The following is a 21,982-nucleotide window of genomic DNA, read 5'->3' as shown; positions in this document are numbered from 1 at the left end:
AAATAAATACCTGAGTAAGTATAGAGAAATAGATGTAAAGCAAAAATGATACCATCCCAAGCTAAGTGGTACCTAAGCTTTCCAACCAAATTATTTAAAATTTCCTGGTCCTAGATGGGCCCTCACAATTGTATTTAGGCATAGAGCTCACAATCATACTCTACTCCCTTTTCCTAGCCTTCTATTGTCGATTAACATTATACTATAAAATATTATAGTAATTGTAATATATTGATATCTCACATGAATATAATATAATAATATTATATGTTAATACCTAAACACTTTATGCTATATTGGGATTTGCCCATGAGGGTACCCTGACTTAATCACATTTGTCTGTTCTAAATTACTAGGCATACTCGTCAGCCAACCAGGAAGCCACTTGGTTGCTAACTGAATTTTTGGACATTCCACACTCCTTTTCCTACCTAATCATTGACTATCTAACATCACCTTTTCCCTCTGACTGAGGAAAAGATAAAATAATAGTAAAGTTCATCAAAGACAACTCCTTTCATTACTTTTTCTAACCATATTGGGACAGAGCTTGGTGAATGGAGTGTTAACAGGTCCATTCGGCTGACTCATGCAAGTACAGTATTAGATGTCTCAAGAATCCCTTTGCCAGAAGCTGGATTACTGTCAATTCATGACTGTGTTCTCTAGCAAGTGCCAGGAGTACAGATGTTCCATGATGGGCAAGTTGAGAGGTAGGTGCTATAAGCCATCTGACATAATGTGGACCAAAGAGCTAAAGAGCTGGACTTGTAGCTAAAAGTAAGAAAAAGCAAATAATTAAATTCTATAATGGTAACCCTTTGGCCTAGTGGTATATGTGTTATTCTCTATGTTATTTATCCCCTAAATAACATCATAAAGTTGTGGTAATGAATGGGATTGATTAATACCTTTCTGGTCTAAGATACACACGGCATAGGTGTAGGTCTTTGTAAATGGGGAATTTATGGGTATTTCCTAGACTATTTCACTTAAAGAGCCAGAGGCATAGAGAGAATGGGAGAGGGGAGAATGCGATTAGATGAGAATTAACCTGAGTAGCATTGCCTTCAACTACTGTGTGACTAAAGTCAAGATACTTAACTTTTCAGGGCCTTCATTTTCTCATCTATAAAACGAAGAAGTTGAAGTAGGTGGTCTCCGAAGTCCCTTCCTCTAAATCCTATGATCCTATGAGCTAGGAAGGATAAATTTGGGGGGGGGGGGAATTTTGGGTTTTCAAGGCTCGACCTCAAGAAACTGTTTATTTCCTTCCAGTTACTTTGTCTACAGTTAGGGAAAGGTCTTCATTTAAGGCTGTATCAAACCTCCCCTCACCAGGTCTTACTCCTCAGCTTGTTCCATCTGATGAACATTCCATGTACAAAAAAACAAACCCAAATCCAATCAGCCACTTCAGATTTTTAACTGGGGCTGAATTGATAATAAAAGAAAATATGTTAAACAGGCTACTTTGGTTTAGTGCTTAACAGACAGGTGGGCAATTCTGGCTAACAGGTAGCAGCTGCACCTGTAGGTTACTTGGTGAGATAAAGGTTCTGAATGATTTTTTGTGTGTATGTGTGGACCCATGATCTCATCAGTTTACAAGATCATAGTTCTAGAGGAGGAAAGCAATCTCAGAGGACATCCAGAGGCCTCATTTTCTGTTTTAAATTTACTTACTTATTATTATGAACTTGACAAATATCAACAAGTACAAACATTTCCTCATTATAAAGAACAAAAAAATTGTATCTTCACCATGTACTGCTTGTTTTTTTAACATATATTTCAAACTTAACATGGTAGTTCCAATAGTTTTGCTTGTCTGTGTCCGCTTCTGAATTTCTTCTGCTTTCTTTTGTTTATTTTAATAAATAAGTCATTGACATTCTTTAAAATTTTTTTTCTTTTAACATCTCTATTACTACTCGCTTGCATAACTCTCACCTCCCCCAAAATAAAATCCCTCTCTTGTAACAAACAGGTATAGTCAAACAAAACAAATCCACATATTGGCCATGTTTGAAAATGTATGTCTCTTTCTGTATCTCTAGGAGGTGGGAAATATGCTTCATGATTGGTCTTTTGGAGCAATGAAGGGTCATTTCATTCACTAGAGTTCTTAAGTCTTTCACAGTTTTTTCCCTTCGCAGTGTTGTTTTGTTGTATAAATTGTTACTGTTGTATAAATTGTTCTCTTGGTTCTATACACTTTGCTTTGCTTCAGTTCATATACGTCCTAGTAGGTTTCTCTGAATCCATCTCTTTATTCATTTCTCAGAGCAAAGTAATAATATTAACAGCTAGCATTTATAAAACCTTTCAAATCATTTTACAAATATGATCTCGTTTTGTCCTTACAATAACCCTGGGAGGTGGTGCCTCCCTTTCACAGATGAGGAAACTGAGGCAGATAGCATTTAAGTGACTTGCCCATGGTAACTCCTGTGGTAAATGTCTGAGTTTGAACCTAGGTCTTCCTGAGTCCTGACCCAGAGCTCTATCCGCTGAGCCATCTAGTTGCCCCTAAAATGCCATTATGTTCATGTACCCTAATTGGTAAGGGTATTCCCTAGCTGAGGGTACTCTTTCCAGTAACTAAAAGTGCTATTATAAATATCTATATACATATATGCCTTTTCTTTCTTTAAAAATTCTCTTTGGGGAATATGCCTAGTAGCACTGCTGGGTCAAAGGGCATCAAGAATTTAGTGACTTTGGGGGCATAATTCCACATCAAGCCCCTCATTTTACAGATGAGACTACTGACACCAAGAGAAGTTATATGACTTGTGCAAAGTGACACAGATAGCATTGGGAGTGGAATTCCAACCTAGGTCGTCTTCCTCTTGAGTCAGTACTCTTTATACTATGCTAGGATTCTCTTTGATGTAGGTTACACCTTTTTTTTTTCAGCTTCATGATTTACAATGCTGGTAAAAAACGTATTGTGGCAGACGCTCTTTTGAGTTGAGGCCTTTCTCACTTAGCTAGGCTTATCTTTGGATTAGACATATATTCCATCACTAGGCCTGGGCTCAAAGCCTTTCTAGCTTCGAAAGAGCTACCTGAGTTCACATCCAGCTGGCAAAGCCTTTGAGAACACATCACTGCCATTCTGAAACATTCAAGAAAGACTTTACTGGGAGAATTTTTTTTTCTAACCTTAATTATTTTTAGAAACAGCGAAAGTTTCTGAGTATTGATACATTTTTGATAAATCACTCCAGTAAAGAGATTTCTGTTTGCTTATCTCTTTTACAGCAACATGGAAGTGTGTACTGGAAAAGAGGGGCCTGCCAAACTTTGAGGAATTTATCACCTGATCTTTCTTTACACCAGCAATTAAAGGTAAACAGCTCATCAGCCAGGTTCGCTCCCTTCTTTCTGCTTTTTGCTCTGGTTCACTTTATGGGCTGAGGTGAGAGATATAACAACCGATGGCTTTTATCCACTGATAATAGGAAAAAAGCATGGCGAATGCTGCAAAAATGCCATTTTAGGCATTGCTGCATATGCGGATCTCATTTTATAGTGGCTTTTAAATGAGTTTATTGGTCTAGCAGTTAACTGGCCCTATAATGCAATTACAAGGAACTTGAGAGATCTTATTTCCCTTGTAACTCAAGGTAATTGTTATTGGGTTTATTTATAGAGATGATATAGAAATGACCATAAAATATGTAGCTTCCCTTTCTCATAGTAAATATGGACTATGTAGACTGGGAGAGGTCTCTTTGTGGACACAGCGTTATACTGTAGGACAGGTTAGTATGTGGTTCAGTTCCAGAAGGAGGTAAAGGCATAAAAGTTCAACAAAATCCTGTTTATCATTGGTGTCAGTGTTCATTCCCCTCTTGATTGTAATAGCGAATTTCTTCTAATCTTGGCCTGGTGGGGGGAGTCCTGAATTTTTAAACCTTCTTTGATCTCCTTGCAACATCAGAGATGATCGACCATTGGCTTTTTTTTTAATTCACATATTGTGGTGTAGTAGAGAAAGCCTTTGGTGAGAAGTCAAAAGACTCAAGGTTCTAGGCCTGGTTTTGCCACTCAAAAGTACAAAGACAGGCTAAGAGCTCAGTGAAGGGTTTGCAATTATGTTTCTATTTGTTTTTTCGAGGGTCCAGAGTCTGAATTTGTCAGAGCTAAGCCTGTCCCTAGTCACAGTCTGACTTTATAGGTGTTAAAGCAGGGCTGGAGAAATTTTTACTTGTTGTCGTTCCTTGTTTTGGGAGAGGGAAGAGGGGAGAGAGAGAGAGAGAGAGAGAGAGAGAGAGAGAGAGAGACAGAGAGACAGAGACAGAGAGAGAGAGACAGAGAGACAGAGAGAGACAGAGACAGAGAGAGAGAGAGACAGAGAGAGAGGAAGAGAGAGAGAGGGAGGGAGAAAGAGGAAGAGAGAAAGGGAGAAAGAGAGAGAGAGGGAGAGAGAAACAGAGAGAGAGAGAGGGGGAGAGAAGGAGAGAGAGAGGGGGGGAGAGGGAGGGAAGGAGAGAGAGAGAGGTAGAAGTCGTTCATTCATACAGAGCTAAAGATAGAAAAGAAGAGCGTCAGTCATTGAACATTTGAACCTTATGGAATGTCTCTGGACCATGGGAGGTTAGGGAGAGGATCCATTGAAGACACAGGTCAGTCAGAGAGAGAGGTAGGAGCCAAGAAGCCAAGGAGAAAAGAAAATTTCATAGAGTAGTAGAACCAGAGATCACTAGAGCTCAAAGGGAACCTGAAGAACAACTTGTGGAATTTCTCCATTATTCCAAGAAGGAAGCTCGGGTTGAGGGAGGGAAAATGTCTTGCCTAAGGTTTACACCATGAGCAAGTGTCAAAGGTGGGGCTAGACCTAGGATCTCCTGACCCCCTTCCAGTTCTCTTCTCTATCAACATCGCTGTTTTTTGAGTGTCTGTCGTCTAAGGAACTCAGGGAGGTTTTGTATGTCCTGAACGTGAACCTGTGAAATGGCTCAGGCCTTTTAACTAATTGCTGACCGACACCCTTACTGATCTGATTTCCTTCAGAAGACTTGTTCCTCTGACCTGGTTGCCACAATCACTTCATTTGTGGTTTCTTTTTCTTCAGTCCTCTTTCTCAGTCCCTGACTGCCCCATCTGGATGGACTCTAGCACCACAATGGAATGCCGCAACTTGGAGAAGGCTGTTAAAGGAGCCCAGAATCTCAGCGATATCACCGGGTCCCGGGCCTATGAGGTAAGCATGGCATGGGGACAGACTGGTCCCTGTAAGTGGCTCCTAGCGGATCAATGACCTTAGGAGGCAGGAGATGTCAAAACAAGTGAAAGAAGTATGATAAGAATAAAAAACACTGCCAAAGGAATGGAGGATGCCAGTTTTATTTGTCATCATTACAAAGAGGCTCATTATCTGGGACTGCAAAGAGCCAAAAATATCAGAGGGACATGGGATCCTAGAGCTGGAAGGGACCTTAGTGAATGTCTAGCCCAACCACCACTTTTTAACAGATGAGAAAATTGGCTTCTCCCAGGTCACGTAGTATATTGCTTATTACCACCCAACACTTTGGGCCTTGGCCCTTTGACTTCTTACCTGGCTAGGAAGAAGGTTTATTCATTCCTTTCTACAGTAGCTCTTAGGGAGCTAGGTAGTGTGGTATGGTATACCGGGCCTGGAGTCAAGAAGACCTGAGTTCAAATCCGACCTCAGATACTTACCAGCTGTGTGATGCTAGGCAGACTTTTGTTCACCTCTTAACTTCTGTTCGCCTGTTTCCTCCATTGTAAAGGAGGATAATAACAGCATCTAGCTCCCGGGATTGTTGTGAGGATCAGTGATGTATTTACAAAGCTCCTGGCACACGGTAGGTGCTGTATGGACTTTAGCTATTATTATCAATGGCCTTCATTTCCTGTTTTGTGATCTCTGAGGACCCCGTAGGCACATGTCTTCCCCTCGATGACACAGCCTTCCTTCCCACCCTTTGCAGTATTGGCTGCATGCACCTTTGCTCATTCTTCTTGGCTCACTGGGTGAAAGCAGGGGAGTTGGAACACTCCTTGCTCCCCATTGTCACTTCCAGGTTCTCTCTCTTCCCCCATCGGTCATTAACTTTAATTCCTTTGAGGTTCGTGCTATTCGTAGCTACCACCTGATCAAAATCCTGGTAGATGTTGTCTACAGACTCCCAGGTCACTCCCTTTCCTTCTTCAATGAGTTTGATACTTGGCTTACAATTTTTCTCTCCTACCCAACTCTTTCTCTCATCCTAGGGGGCTTCAAAATACGTATTGATTCTTCCTCAACTACCCTAATCATTCAGTTCCTCAACCTACTCACTTTCCATAACCTACTACTCATCCAGTCCACCTCGGTTTCACACAAAGATAGTCATGCCCTTGATCTTGCCATCACCCACAAATGTACCACCTCAATGTTCAAGAATTCTGAAATCCTCTTGTCCAACTATAGTCTATTGGCTTTCACCTCTCCCTCTGCCTTCCGTTATATAACCCTACCCTTCATGCATACTGGGACCTCCAATTCCTTGACCCCTTGGTTCTCTTCCAGGCCATCTCCACTGTACTGACCTTTCTCTCCTCTTCTACCTATCTTGACTCCTTGGTGAACCAATTCAATGCTATACTATCCTCCTCTCTTGAGCCCCTAGCCCCTTTTTCATATTACCAATTATGTCCAGCCAAGCCTCAGCCTTGGATCGCTCCCACCATTTGTTGCCTTTATTTCTGCACACATGCTACTAAATATCCTACAACCATTCTGACTTGGTCCACTATAAATTCCAGGCCCTCACTGCTGCTAGGTAATCCTACTATATCTCCCATATCAACTCCCATGTCCACAGTGGCTCTTCCAAACCTTTTCATCCCTCCTCATACCTTCTGAGGTACTCTCTTTCCCCACTCTCTCAGCTGAGAACCTTGCCTCATATTTTACAGGAAAAAGTGTGTAAAATTTTCTGTGAACTCACTTTTCCCCCCTATTCCTCATCTCCTATCACTCAGGTGCCTTCTGCCATTCCCTGTTTCTTCACCCCTGTCTCACACGATGAAATGGCCTTACTCCTTACCAAGACTAATCCCTTTGCTTCCTCAAGCAATCCCATTCCATTCCCTTTCCTCCAGCTGGTTGCCCCCTCTGTCATCCCCTCTCACTTATTTTCAGTCTCTCTCTTTCTACTGGCTCCTTTCCTACTGCCTACAAACATACCCATGTCTCCCCAATGCTGAAAAAACCCTCACTTGGTCCTTCCATCCTTGCTTTCTAGCATCCTATATCTCCTCTGCCCTTTGTAACCAAACTCCTAGAAAAGGAGTCTACAAGAGGTATCTCCACTTCTGCTCTTCTCACTCTCTTCTTAACCCCTTACAATCTGGCCTCTGACATTATCGTTCCATTAAAACTGCTCTCTCCAAAGTTACTAATGATCTCATTGGCCTTTTCTCCATACTGGTTCTCCTTGACCTCTCTTCAGCCTTTGACATTACTGATCACTCTTTCCTCCTTGATACTCTCTTCTCTCTAGGTTTCTGAGACACCACTCTCTCCTGGTTTTCCTCCTACCTCTTTGACTATGCCTTCTGTCTCCTTTGCTGGATCTTCCTCCAGATCACACCCTGTATCCAGAGGTGTCCCTCATGGTTCTGCCTGGATTCTCTTCTCTTCTTCCTCTATACTACTTTGCTTGGTGATCTCATCAGCTCCCATGGGTTTAATTTCAATTTCTATGCTGATGATTCTCAAATCTACCTATCCTGCCCCAATCTCTCTGCTGACCTACAATCTCGAATTTCCAATTGCCTTTCTGACATCTTGAGTTGGATGTCTAGTAGATATCTTAAACTCAATAAAACAGAACTTATTTTCTTTCTCCCTAAACCCCTCTCTCCCACCTTCCCTATTAATGGAGAGGGCAACACCATCCTCCCAGTCCCTCAGACTCTCAACCTAAGAGTCATCCTTGACTCTTCTACACTATCTCTCACCACCCCCCTGATACTCAAGCTGTTGCCAAGGTCTGCCAATTTCATCTCTGCAGCATCTCTTGACTATGCTCCCTTCTCTCTTCTGACACTTCCCCTACCCTGGTGCAAGCCCTTATCACCTTACCCCTGGACTATCATAATAGCCTGCTGGTGGGTCTGCCTGTCTTAAGTCTCTCCCAATTTGAAAATATCCTCCATCCATCTACTCAAGTGATAATCCTAAAGCATAGGTCCAATCATATCACGCTCCTACTGAATAAACTCCACTGGCTCCCTATTACCTGCAGGAGAGAATATAAAATGCTCTATTTGGCATTCAAATCCCTTCATTACATAGCTGCCTCCTGCCTTTCCAGTCTTCTTAGACATTATTCTCCAACACATACTCTTGAATCCAGTGACACTGTCCTCCTGCCTGTTCCATGAATAAGACACTCCCATCTATCATCTCTGGGCATTTTCTCTGGCTGTCCCTCATATTTGGAATGCTCTCCCTCTTCTGCTTTAACTACTGACCTCCCTAGCTTCCTTTAAGTCTCAGCTAAAATCCCACCTTCTACAGGAAGCCTTCCCCAACCTGTCTTACTTCCAGTGCTGTCCTTCTTTTAATTATTTCCATTTATCCTGTATATAGCTTGCTCTGTATATATTTGTATGCACATTGTCTTCCATTTTAGATTGTAAGCTCCTCGAGGGAACAACTATCTTTTGCTTTTTTTGTAACCTCAGTAGCATAGTACCTGACACATAGTAGGTACTTACTTTATAAATATTTATTTATTGATTGCATTTGTTGTTTGTTCTTCATTCTCAAAGAGGACCATGATATCAAGATGGTGATGCTGTGACATGCAAATGAATTGGATTTAAGTGAAGGACTGTGCAAAGTCACCAGCCTCACTTTCTCCTCTGGAGCCATCTGGGTCCAGGGGCAAGATATAGATCAGGACGACTGGAGATGGCCACACTTGATTGTATTTATGTGACCATTGAATCCCTGTATGGATAGCTGCTTCATTTGTATGTACCAGTCCTGTCAATCAATCAGTTCTAGCCATTAACCAATGACCCCAATATAAATGCTCCCTTACCTAGACCCCTGATGATATTTGGGATACTACCCTAGAAGTATACAAACTCTGCCAAGATCTCTGCCAGGATACTCAGGATGTAAGTGCTCCTGCCTAGCCCCATTGAGAGATGTTTAGGAAACTCTGAAGGCAAATGCTGTTTTCTAAATAGAACCCACAAATTCAATTAAGGGGTCCAGCTCCTTTGCAGGCTCTAGACTGTTTGCTAGCAGGGAGGTGGTCATCTGGAGATTACTCTGCAGATTACTCAGGACATCTAGACTTACTGATAGGATGTTATGCTTCATAGACTCAGACATGTAGGGATTTCAAAGGCCAGCTAGTCCAACCCTGCCATTTTGTGGTTGAGAAAGCTGAAGTCTAGGAAGTTAAATGGAATGCTCATGATTGCACATGTATAACCTATATTGGATTGCTTACCATCTCAGGGAGGGGAGGGAAGGAAGAATAGAATTTGGAATTCAAAACTTAAAAAAATTAGCTTTTTTAATATATAACTAGGGGAAAATTATACATATATACATATATAATATCCATATCCATATCCATATCCATATCCATGTATGTATGTGTGTATGTATGTATGGAATGCTCAGGATCACTCAGGTGGAAAGCATCAGAGGTGGGATCCAAATCCAGGTTCTCTCACTCCAGAGTCAGTGCTCTTTCCACTGAACCACATGAATTCTTTTTGGGGGATGCTCTGTTCCTTCTTTGTTTTTGTCAGTTGAACACTGGGCATTTAATTTGTAAAGCCTGAGGAGGTAAGAACATACTTCTCTTTACATTTCTGGGTTAGCCAACTCTCTGTTATAATAGCTATAATAGGTAGCATTTACGTAGTTCTGTAGGGTTTGCGAAAAGCTATACATGTGTTCTCATTTGAACCTTACAGAAACTCCTTGAGGGAGGTGCTATTACTATCTCTATTTTACAGACAAGGAAACTGAGACTGGCAGAGGTTAAGTGACTTCCCCAGGGTCATATAGCTAGTAAGTGTCTGAGACTGGATTTGAACTCAGGTCTTCCTGACCCCAGATCTGCCCCCAGCTGACACCAGTTAATCTGCTTCTGTGGGTAGAGGGGCTACACATTTTTTGCGTCCACAAGTTTGGCAGTGTCTCCTTGTTAAATAGAATGCACGCTCTGGTTTAGCCAGGTTATCACAAATCCTCTTTAAGCATCTGAAGTAGTCTTGTTTATTCTTCCTGAAGGAACTGGCAACTCTTTCAAATAGGCTAAGTAACTTAAACGTACCCCTTATGTTTGAATACCTCTCTGACTGAGAATCTGTGTCTTAGAAAGGTGCTGTGCTTTCTACAGTTTTTGCATTTTTTTTCCCTTTGGGTCTGTGTCTTCTTTCACGACATGACTAACATGGTAATATGTTTTACATGATTGAACATGTATAACCTATGTTAAATTGCTTACTGTCTCAAGGAAGGGGTGGTGAGGGAGAGAGAAAAAAATTTGGAACTCAAAATTTTTTTAAATGACTGTTAAAAATTATCTTTAAATGTAACTGGGGAAAAATAAATTTTTTAAAAAAGGTTCTGTGGTTGGCTTTGAATTGATGATATCCCTTCTCCATTTTATTGAGCCATGCATGTTGGTTGGCAAGGCTCTTTTCAGGAATCAAAGACACCCACAGCACTGTCTTGGGTTTGGGGCAGGTAATATGTGTGATTTGTTCCAAAGAACTGTCATTTCTGAGATGTGCATTGTGGATAGTGGCTCTTTCTCAGTCCTTCCTTTTCCAAATGGTGGGTACAAGCCTCATCACAGGAGCATGCATGACTGCTTAGCATCAATTATCTGCTGGGGGCCAGTTTCCACTGCACATCAGACAAATTAAGCACCCAGAGTGCATTGGACTGAACTCATTACATAGAGTTAATGATTATTGACTCTTCTCTTCTAAACACTTGCATTTCTTTCTTAGCGTTTTACAGGAAACCAGATAGCAAAGATTTTCAAGGAGAACCCCGATGCCTACTCACAAACTGAGGTTGGTTCAACATCCGTATCTTTTATGGAAAGGCTCTAATGAAAACCCTTCTGTTGTGTTTATCTTTAGAAAAAATGCATGCCAAACATACGCGCTAAAAATAGTCACTTGCAGAAATGAAAATGCTATTTAGTGGCTAATAGCACATCCTCTCTATAACTTGTCTTCATTTCCACAAGCATTGTTAAAGCAGTTACCATTTAGTGCTGGGCTGGGATCTGGGGATACACGGACAAAAAAGGAAACAGCCCCCATCCTCAAAAACTTGACTTTCTATGTTGTGTGGCAAAGTAGACTAGAAAGGGTGTAAAACAGAACAATAATCTTTTGCACTTATGTCCCACTTTCTGATTACAAAGCAGTTTTGTAGACATGATCTCACTCGATTCTAACCATCTGTGGTATAGTTATGGATGTTGTGATCAAGGTCATGGAGCTAGTAAGGAGTAACACTTAAGTATGGCACTTGAACTCTTCCAAATCCAGCAAAGTCCCCTTCACCCATCATAGGTGTTGGCTTGTTGTCCAGAGCAGGCAGTTGTGACAATACCAGGTCTGGAGATCTGGAGTCCTGTTCTTTATATGTTATCATATCATCATAGATGCAGGGCTTGAAGAGACCCTGGAGTATATATAATCTAGGGGTTCTTAACCTGGGCTCCACGGACCCTCTGAAAGGTTCACGGATTGATTTCAGTGAGTCTAAGAACTTGGGTGAGAAAAAAAAATGACCTCTTTATTTTGATATAACCGGTTTCCTTTGTAATCCTATGTATTTTGTTTTATGCATTTAAAAAATTATTCGAAAAAGGCTTCACCTGACCTCCAGAGGGGCCGTGAACAAAAAAGCAAACAGCTTCTGATCTAGTCTAACTTTTTCATTTTAGGGATGAAGAAACTGAGGACCAGAGAACCCTTTTCTTAGTCACGTAGGTAGTAAGTGGCAGAGCACAGAGTCACATCTAGGTCATCTCCAAATTCAGCCATCTTCCCAATGTACCATCTCTTCATTGATGTTACTTATTCTTGTGAATGGCCCATCAATGCCCATCATGAGGCAGTTAGGTGGTGCAGTAAATACAGTGCTGCTTCTGGAGTCAGGAAGGACTTGAGTTCAGATGTGGCTTCAGATACTCACTAGCTGTTTCACCCTGAACAAGTCAATCAGCCTCTGTTAGTTACCTCAGCTGTAAAATGGGGATAATATTAGCACTAGTTCCTAGGATTCTTGAAAGGACCAAATGAGGAAATATTTGTAAAGCAAATTTGCATGGCACATAGAAGGCACTTAATAAATTTTTCCCTTTCCTTTTCTTTCCTTTCTTTTCCTTCCCACTGGATAGGGCCATCTCGGTTAGCTCTTCATTGGAAACCTTTAAAGAAACTACACCTTGGGGCAGCTAGGTGGCACAGTGAACAGAGCACAGGCCCTGGAGTCAGGAGGACCTGAGTTCAAATCTGACCTCAGACACTTGACATACTTACTAGCTGTGTGACCTTGGGCAAGTCACAACCCCAGTTGCCCTGCCTTCCCCCTCCAAAAAACCAAAACAAACAAAAAAGAAACTACATCTTGAACCTCCAAAAACCTTATCCAGACCCTTCCTCACTGTGGTGTAGACAAAGCCAGAAGCCCAGCTAAACTGCTAGACCTGCAGTAGCTAAAATCAGGCACTTAAAAGTTGCATATGAATCAGCTCAACACATTTCCTAGTTATTTTGATCTCTAAGTCATAATTATAAAATGATTAGCTCATTTCAAACCAAAGTGCCTTTTTAATCTTCAAAATTAACATAGAGTTTATTATTTAACTATTCAGGATGACAGACTGCTCTTCGGAATTAGTTGGTAACTTGTGCTTTGGGAAAAGGTGTCAAACCTTCTAAATTCTGTGTCTAGAGCTGAGGTGGGCTTTGTAGGGAGTAAAGGAAATGAATACTACTGTCTGTCACAAATCTGAGCATTCTTATAGGACCATATAGCATAGAAAGAACGTGATTACACTAGCATTTGAAATAAAGGTGTGTGTGTGTGTGTGTGTGTGTGTGTGTGTGTGTGTGTGTGTGTGTGTGTTATTTCTTTAGAAATTCCACAGAATTGATAGTGTGGGTTTTGTCTCAATCAGAATTTGTTAAGTACTTGTTTGGTTCCAGTCTCTGTCCTAATCCCTGGGAATACAAGGAAAACAAACAAACAAATATAAGTTCCTGCTCTCAAGAAGTTTACATTCTAATGCGGAGGCAACATGTGGATTGATTAGTATAGACAGGACAGATCTCGAACAGATGGAAGGTGGTCTCAGAGGGAAGGTGCTAGCTGTGGAGCCTAGGAAAAGCTTCCTACAAGAAGGTGGCTTCTGAGCTGAATCTGGACAGAAGCCAGGAATCTTAAAAGGGTAAGGCAAAGAGAGAGCACCTTCCAGGCATGGGTGGCAGCCTGTGCAAAGGGTTTCCACTGAATTTAGTAGATGTTCATCCTGTGTCCCAAGAAGTCTCTCATTACCAGACTTAAAGGGGGTTGCACACAGAGAAGAGATGTGAACAGGAGAGCCAACAGTCATTGAGAGATGGAACCTGATAGGAAAATCACCATCCGTTTCTCAATAATTTTTTTAATTGAATTTGCCAGCGTGATAAAGTTGGGAAACTGAAGAGATCAGTGCCTTTCCAAGCTTCAAAGACCTCACTAGTTTTCCTCCCAGGACTCCCTTGTCTGCTGTTTGATATGCCTTGAAGCATTCTCATCCACAAGACCAAGGGCAGGCATCACTTGGGCTTTTTGCTAAGGGGTCAAAGGTGGCACTTATTTGAGTAATTTCAAGTCCTTCACATTGGAATGATGTTTATTAAAATGTTCTCTTGCTTAAGGTGAGTGTGGCGATGAGTCACCCTTCATTGTGCTCTTTCTCTTACAGAGAATTGCTTTGGTTAGTAGTTTTGCAGCTTCCCTGTTTCTTGGATCCTATACACCCATTGATTACAGTGATGGTAAGTGAGTCTATTGTCTGTGGGAATGTATGCTTTGTGTTATACTGCATGTGTTAAGTATGTTCTCTGCTTTGTGTGCTCAGACCACATATGTGTTACATATTATGGGTTTGTGTATCCATGTGTCTGATTTTATGAGTGCAAGGATGTCTGCGTAATAGCATGGTGGAGGCCTTGGTAGATTAGGGCAGGCACCAGTAATGTGTAGACTTCTGTAGTTCTTTGTTGTAGTTTATATCTAGTTGATTTGAAAGGATGAGAGTATTTAAATTCATAATCCTCCCATATTTTCAACATACAAGCCAAAGGTTTTTTCAAATGCTAATTTTATGTGAGTGGTTCAGTATCTTACACTATATTCACTGCTACCCACACTGAAGGCTGTACTATGCCCTGATCAGATCACACAGGAAAGAAATATTGCATTCAGTTCTGATGCCTCATTTTAGAAAGGACATTGATAAGGTGGCCAATGGACGTAAGAGGAAAACCAGGATAGAGAAGGGCTTCAAGATCAGGATTGGTTGAAGGAAGTAGAGGTTTTTGGCCCAGAGAGAGAAGACTCAGAGCAGAGATGATGGCTGCATTCAAGTATTTAAAGGCTTGCCATATGAAAGAGGAGGTGTACTTGGTTGGAGACGTGGGCTGCTTCAGAAGGTAGAAGGTTTCTCTTTACTACAGGTCTTTGAGCCAAGGTGGGGTTCACACTTATCTGGGAGGATGTGGAGGGAATTCCTGTGTAGATATATCGTGGGTTGGATGCATTCTGATTTCTCATTCCACTCTGAGACTCTGGGCTTCTGTGTTACATTGGAGACCAGGGAGCTGTCCATCTCTCTAGTTGAACTGTGTTGTGAGTTCATGCTGGAGTCAGGTAGAACAGATCAAACATGAGACAAGCCCCAAATAACTTGCCCTAGAGTCTAACCTGAGCTTCTTCTGGGTAATGCCTGTTTTTAAATCAGTGGGAGGGGAAAGGGCAAGAGAAGGCAAGAAAGAAGACAGAGAAATGTATCCTATACCATCATGTTATTATCATTGATGAGCAAGGTGACCCAGACAGAGTATATTCATCCTTATTCCTAGAAGCTATGACTCAATTAATTTAGCCCAAGACGATGTTGCTTTTTTTAGCTGCCGTATCACACTGATAACTCATATTGAACTTGCACTCCACTAACTACCCCCACCCAGATCTTTTCTTCAGACAACCAGCTATCAAACCATGACTCCCCCATCTTGTATTTGTGAAATTGATTGTTTTGACACTTACTTCTATTACATTTCATCTTTTTAGATTCAACCTATTGTTCTACCCTGTCAAAATCTTTCTGGATCTTTATTCTGTCATCAAGTGCATTAGCTATCCCTCCCTGCTTTACATCATTTGTAAATCTGATAAGCATGCCTTCTATCCCTTTAGCTGCTAAATCATTGTTTAAAATGCTAAGCAGCACAGGGTCAATCCTGGACCTCATGCACTGTGCAGGAGACCTCCTTCCAAGCTGATGTTCCAACATTAATGACTGTTTCTTAAATCTGAACAGTCGGCTAGTTCTGCACCCACCTAACTATCCTATTTATCGAGTGCTCCATCTTTTCCAGAATAATAGCATGAGATGCTTTATCAAATGCTTTGCCAAAATCTGGGGAAAGTCTTAGCATGCCTCTGACAGATCGGTTTATTAACCTTGTCAAAAAAGGGAAATCAGCTTTGTCTGGCATGACCTTTTCTTGTTAAAACTATGTTTGCCCATTGTGATCATTATTTCATTTTCTAGTTGTTCATTAAGCATTTTCGAATTTTGCCAGGAATCAAAGTCAAGTTTGCTGTCAGATCTGAGGAGGCAGGGGCTTTGTCTTATCTAAGCTTTTTTATCTCTCCCATGTCTGACACAGTGCTTTGAACAGAATTGGTGCTTAATAAATGTTTGTTGAATTGAATGTACTTGTACATGCTATAAATTACTAACCAGCAGTGATGGGGGAAAGTCTACTAAACATCTGCTATGTGCAAGGCTCTGTGAGAGGTGTTGGTGGCTAGACGAAAGGTGTAAAAGATAATTTCTTCCTTAAAAAGGCTTCTAGTCTAGTTGAGGTGCTTCCAATCTTGTATGCTGTACTAGCTGCTTTCTCAGTTGGCTCTATCCAGGCAGCCAGGTGGCACAGTGGATGGATAGAGTGCTGGGTCTGGACTCAGGAAGAGCAGAGTTCAAATTCAACCACAGGCACTAACGTCTGCCTCAGTGTGCTCAACTGTAAGTGGAGATAATAACAACACTTACCTCACAGGAATGCTGTGAGATTCAAAAGAGATAATATTTGTAAAATGCATAGCACAGCATCTGGCACACAGTAGGTACAATACAATGCTTATTCCCTCTCTTGCTCTCTCAATGTGCCCAGTGGCTCTTCAGATATAGGAGACAATTATTCATGTATTTGTTCATTCAATAGATATTTGTTCACTATTTATTATTATGCACAAGCCACCATTCTAGACACAGCAAGGGCTACAGCGATAAAACCTCCCTTGAGGAGATGACAGTTGAGTGTGGGAGATGTGCCATACAACTATAATGCAAGTCAGTCTGTATCCTAAGTGTGATAGGAGTTTAGAAGTAATCAAGAAAGGCTTCATGGAGAAGTTTGCATTTGAATGGGACTTGAAGAATGGGTTGGACTTGGAAAGATGGGGGATGAGAGGCAAGGGGCATTTCAGGAAGAGGGAACAAGCATAAGGAAAGTATAAATAAAATATATTTGTAAAATAGTGAATTATTCTGAGGGTTTGGGGGAATCCAGGAGGTACATTTTGGGGGCTTTGAGGAGATCTCTAACTTTGTTTGCTTTAGCATTGCTGAGACTTATGAACGATTTTTCATAAATATACCACATGTGTGGTATATTTGCTGTATGTAAGTATGTATGTGTGTGTGTATGGTTCCCTTGGCCTATCACTGATCCTGCCTTGTAAAATCTCAGTGCTGGGTGATTCTCATCATTGACTTCCTGCATTTCTAATCATGTGCTGCTAAACAGAACTACAAGAAGTTAAAAAATTATGTGTGTATACACACTATGTGTGTGCAAATGCACTTGTGTAAGCACATACTTACATATATATGTATGTACGTATATATCCCTTCCCTGGAGGAGGATCAATATTGTTAACTTTGTACTTAAGCTCTACCTGTCTGCTCCTATTACTTTCATTGGCTTGGTTCAAACAGACTAACCTTCTGGGGTTTCTGTGGATACCTGATCATGTAGAGATTCTGGCTCCAACTTTTTTCTGACTTGTTCTCTCAACGCTCCCCATCATACACTCAACATTCCAGCCAAACTGACGTGTTTATTGCTCCCTTACACAGCATTCTCTGTGCTTTTGCATAGGGTGGCTCTCATGCCCAGAATGCTCTCCTCCTTCTCCACCATCTCTACAAGTCCCTAATCTCCTTCCAGGTTTGGCTCAAGCACCACCCCGTCTCATTTTTCTATTTTTACTGGACAAGTATGGTTTGCAACTTCTGCCGTTGGTGGATCCATTCTGGGCTTCAAGCAATTTTAGAAAATAAATACCCAAATTAACAGGGTAATAGAGAATTTAAACAACCTGATTTCAGAGAAAGATATTGAATAAGCCATAAATGAACTTCCACAGTGGAAGGGAACCCTCCAGGATCAGATAGACTCAAAGAATTCTACCAAGCATTCTAAGAATAATTAATTCCAATATTAACATAAATTATTTGCAAAAATAGTAAAAAAAAAAGGTATCCTACCAAATTCCTTCTATGACACAGATACGGTTGAGATATATAGACCAGGAAGAATCAAGACAGAAAAAGAAAGCTTTAGACTAATATCTCTAATGAACACAGATGCATATTAAAAAAAATTAGCAAAGAGGCTCAAACAACATGTCACGAAGATTATATACTATGTATGACCAGATTGAATTTATATCCTAGGAATACAGGGTTGATTTAATATTAGAAAAACTATAAAATTAATTAACCATGTTATACAGCTGGTTGGTGCAATGGATAGAGTGCTGGATCTGGATTTAGGAAAACCTGAGCCTGAGTTCAAATCCTATCCAGACACTTTCTAGCTTTGTGACCATAGGCAAGCCGCTTAACTTCTGTCTGCCTCAGTTTTATCATATGTAAGGTGGGGAATAATAATAGCATCTGCCCCTTGGGGTTGTCGTTAGAATAAAATTAGATAATATTTGTAAAGTGGTTTGCAAACCTTAAAGCACTACGTAAATGCCAGTTATCATCATTATCATATTAATAATAAAATAAAACAAAATCATATGTTTAAAACATTGTATAAATGCAGTCAAAGTCCTTGGGCAGCTAGGTGGTGCAGTGGTTAGAATGCCAGGCCTGGGGTCAGGAAGACTTGTCTTCCTGAGTTCAAATCTGGCTTCAGACGCTTACTAGCTATGTTACCCTGGGCAAGTCACTTAACCCTACTTGCCTCAGTTTCCTCATCTGTAAAATGAGCTGGAGAAGGAAATGGCAAGCCACTCCAATAGCTTTGCCAAGAAAATCCCAAATGGGGTCATGAAGAGTCAGACACGACTGAAAAATGACTGATCTCTCTTGGTGGAAGGAGTTTCCAAGATTGGGATTCTCTTTATTGATGAAATCACAGCTCTTTAAAAAAAAAAAAAGAAAAGAAAGGAACTATGACTGAACAATAACATTGTTTCCTTGGAACCTGAGGCCCAGACAGGTTAAATAGCTTACCCCCAGTCATGGGGGTGGCTCTTGGATTTGAACTTAGGGCTTTGGATTCCAGATTCAGCACTCTGGTCTCTGTAGTGTGCAGGGCTGAACTCCCAACTCTGGTGCTTACTAGGTATGTGGTTGCGGGCTGTTCTTATATCTGGACTGTCTATTACATAGTGTTGTTTTGAAACTCAAATGAGGTTAAATAAAGAGCTTTGACACGGTGGTGACATAAATATAAGTTATTATTTTGGTCATTCCAGTTCTCTCTGTGTTTCTCTATTAATGCTCCTCAGAGGACTTCAAGATAAGTCTCTAAAAGGTTCCTTCTCCTTTCGAGAAAGGTGGTATTCTTTTATCTTTGTTTTATCACTTTATTTCAGACAGTCTTGTTGGGTAATAAGCCAAAAATTAATTTCAATTTTCCTGTGACTGCTCTTTCATTTAAAAGGCTGTGCTGTTGTAAATTGAATTGGGCCTGATTTATTTTGACTTCAGAGTACTCAGAGATAGCTTGGATTAAGTTATATGCGATATCAAAGAACAGCATCTGGAATAGCAGTTATATTATTTCTGTGGCAGAGGAAAAAGAAGCCAAAAAGGTGTCTGGTTTCCATTTTGAGCCATCAGAGTCACAGCTTGCCATTAGCCTCAAATCTGCTAAGTTCAATCTTTCCCTCTTATTGCCTATCTGAGATCTATCTTCATTTTGGTGGAACTTCCTATTCTGGGAGTGCGTCTGCTGTGTTTATAGGGAAATAGGATGGCTCTGATTGCAACGTACAAAGAAATAGAAACAATTATCTACATAACTCAGGCTAAATTCCCTCCATCCCACATTTTTTCTCAATTAAAAAAATTCTTTTTGCCCAACATTATTAATTTTCTTGATGTTACATTTTCCATTGTTAACTATAGCAATGATAATAATGCTAACAATAAACTCTTTTTTTAATAATACACAAGAACCCTAAGAGATTAGTGATGTAAATATTCTATCTCCCAATTTTGCAGTTGAAGGAACTGAAGCTTGTAGAGATAAAATAGTTGATACAGGATCACATAGAAACATATAACTAATGAGTCTGGAACAAAGACACAAACCCAAGTCTCAATGAACTCCAATTATGGGGCTCCTTCTACCACACTGCATTACTTCTCCATTAAATATAGCACATCTGATTCAATCAGCACTCAAGGCAGATATCTACCTTTATCTTATTTCTTATTGTATTTTTAATATTGTACAAGTAGGTAGAAGGCAGAAGCAATCTGTCAAGTCTTCCTATCATTCTCCAGTCTCATTGTGGAAATGCTTTGGGCTCCTAATACCTCAGTATGTTTTATATTCAAAATATGTAATATTTATAATATTGTATTACAATGTTCCACATTTATTATGGGAAGAAATGGTGCTGATCTTTCAGAAGACAAAGAGTAGCTGGGCTTGACCACAAACATCAAGAAGACATTCATGCTGGAAAGAATACAATTTTTAAGGCAATTAAGAACTGATTTTTAAAAAAATAATAAATGTATTTCTACATGTATATGTATGTATGTATACATAGATACATAGACATATATGCAAATGTTATTTTTTAGTTATTTATACACACACTCACACACACACACACATACACACACAAACAAAACAGAAAAGATCCTGGAGGTTCGTTTCACAAAAAAACCCAGAAAGGTAACTGTTAAAATATCAGCAAAGAGTCCGTCTTTCAGCCAGCTAGTGCTTATTAAGTCCTTAGAGTGCACCAGGTACTATGCTAAGTGCTAGGGATACAAAGAAAGGCAAAAAATAACCCCTACCCTCAAGAAGGGTACAACTAGGTCCTAATTAGTGAGAATAATGAGTCCCCTGAAGTGGTCTCATTATTTGAATTCCCACTGCATAGTTCCATTGGGCTGGAACCAATTACCATATTTTACATAATGATAACTTTGAATAGTGTGAATTCAAATACATGGGACCACTTCAGAGGATTCATTATTCTCTAATAGGAACCTGGCAGTACATTCCAGTGGGGGAGACAACATGTAAATAACTAGGTATGTGGAAGATATGTAGATGAAGGTAATCTGAAAGGCCTCACACAGAAAGTGGGATTTGAGCTGAGTCTCGAAGGAAGGCAGGGAAATGAAGAAGAGATGAGGGGGCAGAAAGTTCCAGGCATGGGAGACAGACCAGGTATGAAGATGGAGTATCCAGCCGTTGGAAGGACTTTAAATAGGCCAGTGTAGCTCTATTGTAGAGTGTGTGGAGAGAAGTAAGATGAAAGGTTGGAAAAGTAGGAAGGGGCCATTATGAAGAACTTTAAATGCCAAATAGAAGACTATATATTTGAATTTAGGGCAATAGGGAGCTTCTCAGCTGGAGCCTGAGGGTGGTGGCATGGCCAATCTTATGCTTTAGGAAAACCCCTTTTTGATGGTGTTTTGGAATGGGGAGAGATTTGAGTCTGGGAGACCAATTAAAAAGGTTGTCGCAAGAGCACAGGCAAGAGGGAAAGAAGGCCTGAACATAGATGGTAGCCGTACGTATGAGTGGAAAGATGTTGATGTGCTCTCGGGAGGTTGGGAAATGTAGAAGTGATAAGAATTGGCAACAGACTGGATAAGTGGAGTGAGTTGGATTGAAGAGTCAAGGATGACAAGCTATGCACCTGGGTGACTCCAAGGGTTGTTTCTTTGGTAGTGATATGACAATTTGGAGTTAGGGACATTTGGGGAGGAAAGATAATGAGTTTCTGTTTGGGCATGTTGAGTTTTAAATACGTGTGGGACATCCAATTTGAGATGTCCGAGAGGCAATTGGAGATGCATTTCTGTATTTCAGCAGAGAGATTAGAGCTGGATATGTGGCTATAAGAATCATCTGAGTAGGGAAGATAATTGAACCCAGAGGAGCTTATGAGATCACTATTTGCTCTAGTGGACCACATCCTCGTAGTATTTTAACTGACTGAGGGGTATAGAAAATATAAAATCTTTCTGTGGATACCATTAGTTGATTGGAAGAAGAATGATGATTTGATAGGGAAAATATACCTTTAAAGTTTCTTTTTAAACTAGGTGACAATGCATGTGTTAAACTATAGAGGATGCTGTGGCAGATGGAAATTCAAAGATAACTTTGGTTAGTGATCTTG

The 21,982-nt window shown here is 40.5% G+C and overlaps 1 protein-coding gene across 2 annotated transcripts in view; it reads left to right on the top strand.

Annotated features, from left to right (window-relative positions):
- XYLB (xylulokinase) overlaps nucleotides 1–21,982 on the top strand; it is a 238,427-nt gene that overhangs the window by 46,200 nt on the left and 170,245 nt on the right. For both annotated transcript variants that reach the window (XM_036738114.1, XM_036738115.1), the window contains 4 exons: nucleotides 3,271–3,357; nucleotides 5,087–5,215; nucleotides 11,020–11,085; nucleotides 14,001–14,073. In XM_036738114.1, the coding sequence (XP_036594009.1) occupies nucleotides 3,271–3,357; nucleotides 5,087–5,215; nucleotides 11,020–11,085; nucleotides 14,001–14,073 (355 nt within the window). The remainder of the gene's footprint in view (nucleotides 1–3,270; nucleotides 3,358–5,086; nucleotides 5,216–11,019; nucleotides 11,086–14,000; nucleotides 14,074–21,982) is intronic.

Source organism: Trichosurus vulpecula, chromosome 9 (assembly GCF_011100635.1).
Source record: "Trichosurus vulpecula isolate mTriVul1 chromosome 9, mTriVul1.pri, whole genome shotgun sequence".
Taxonomy (NCBI): Eukaryota; Metazoa; Chordata; class Mammalia; order Diprotodontia; family Phalangeridae; genus Trichosurus; species Trichosurus vulpecula.
The sequence above is the reverse complement of the archived record's forward strand: the minus strand, read 5'-3'. Positions and strand labels throughout refer to the sequence as shown.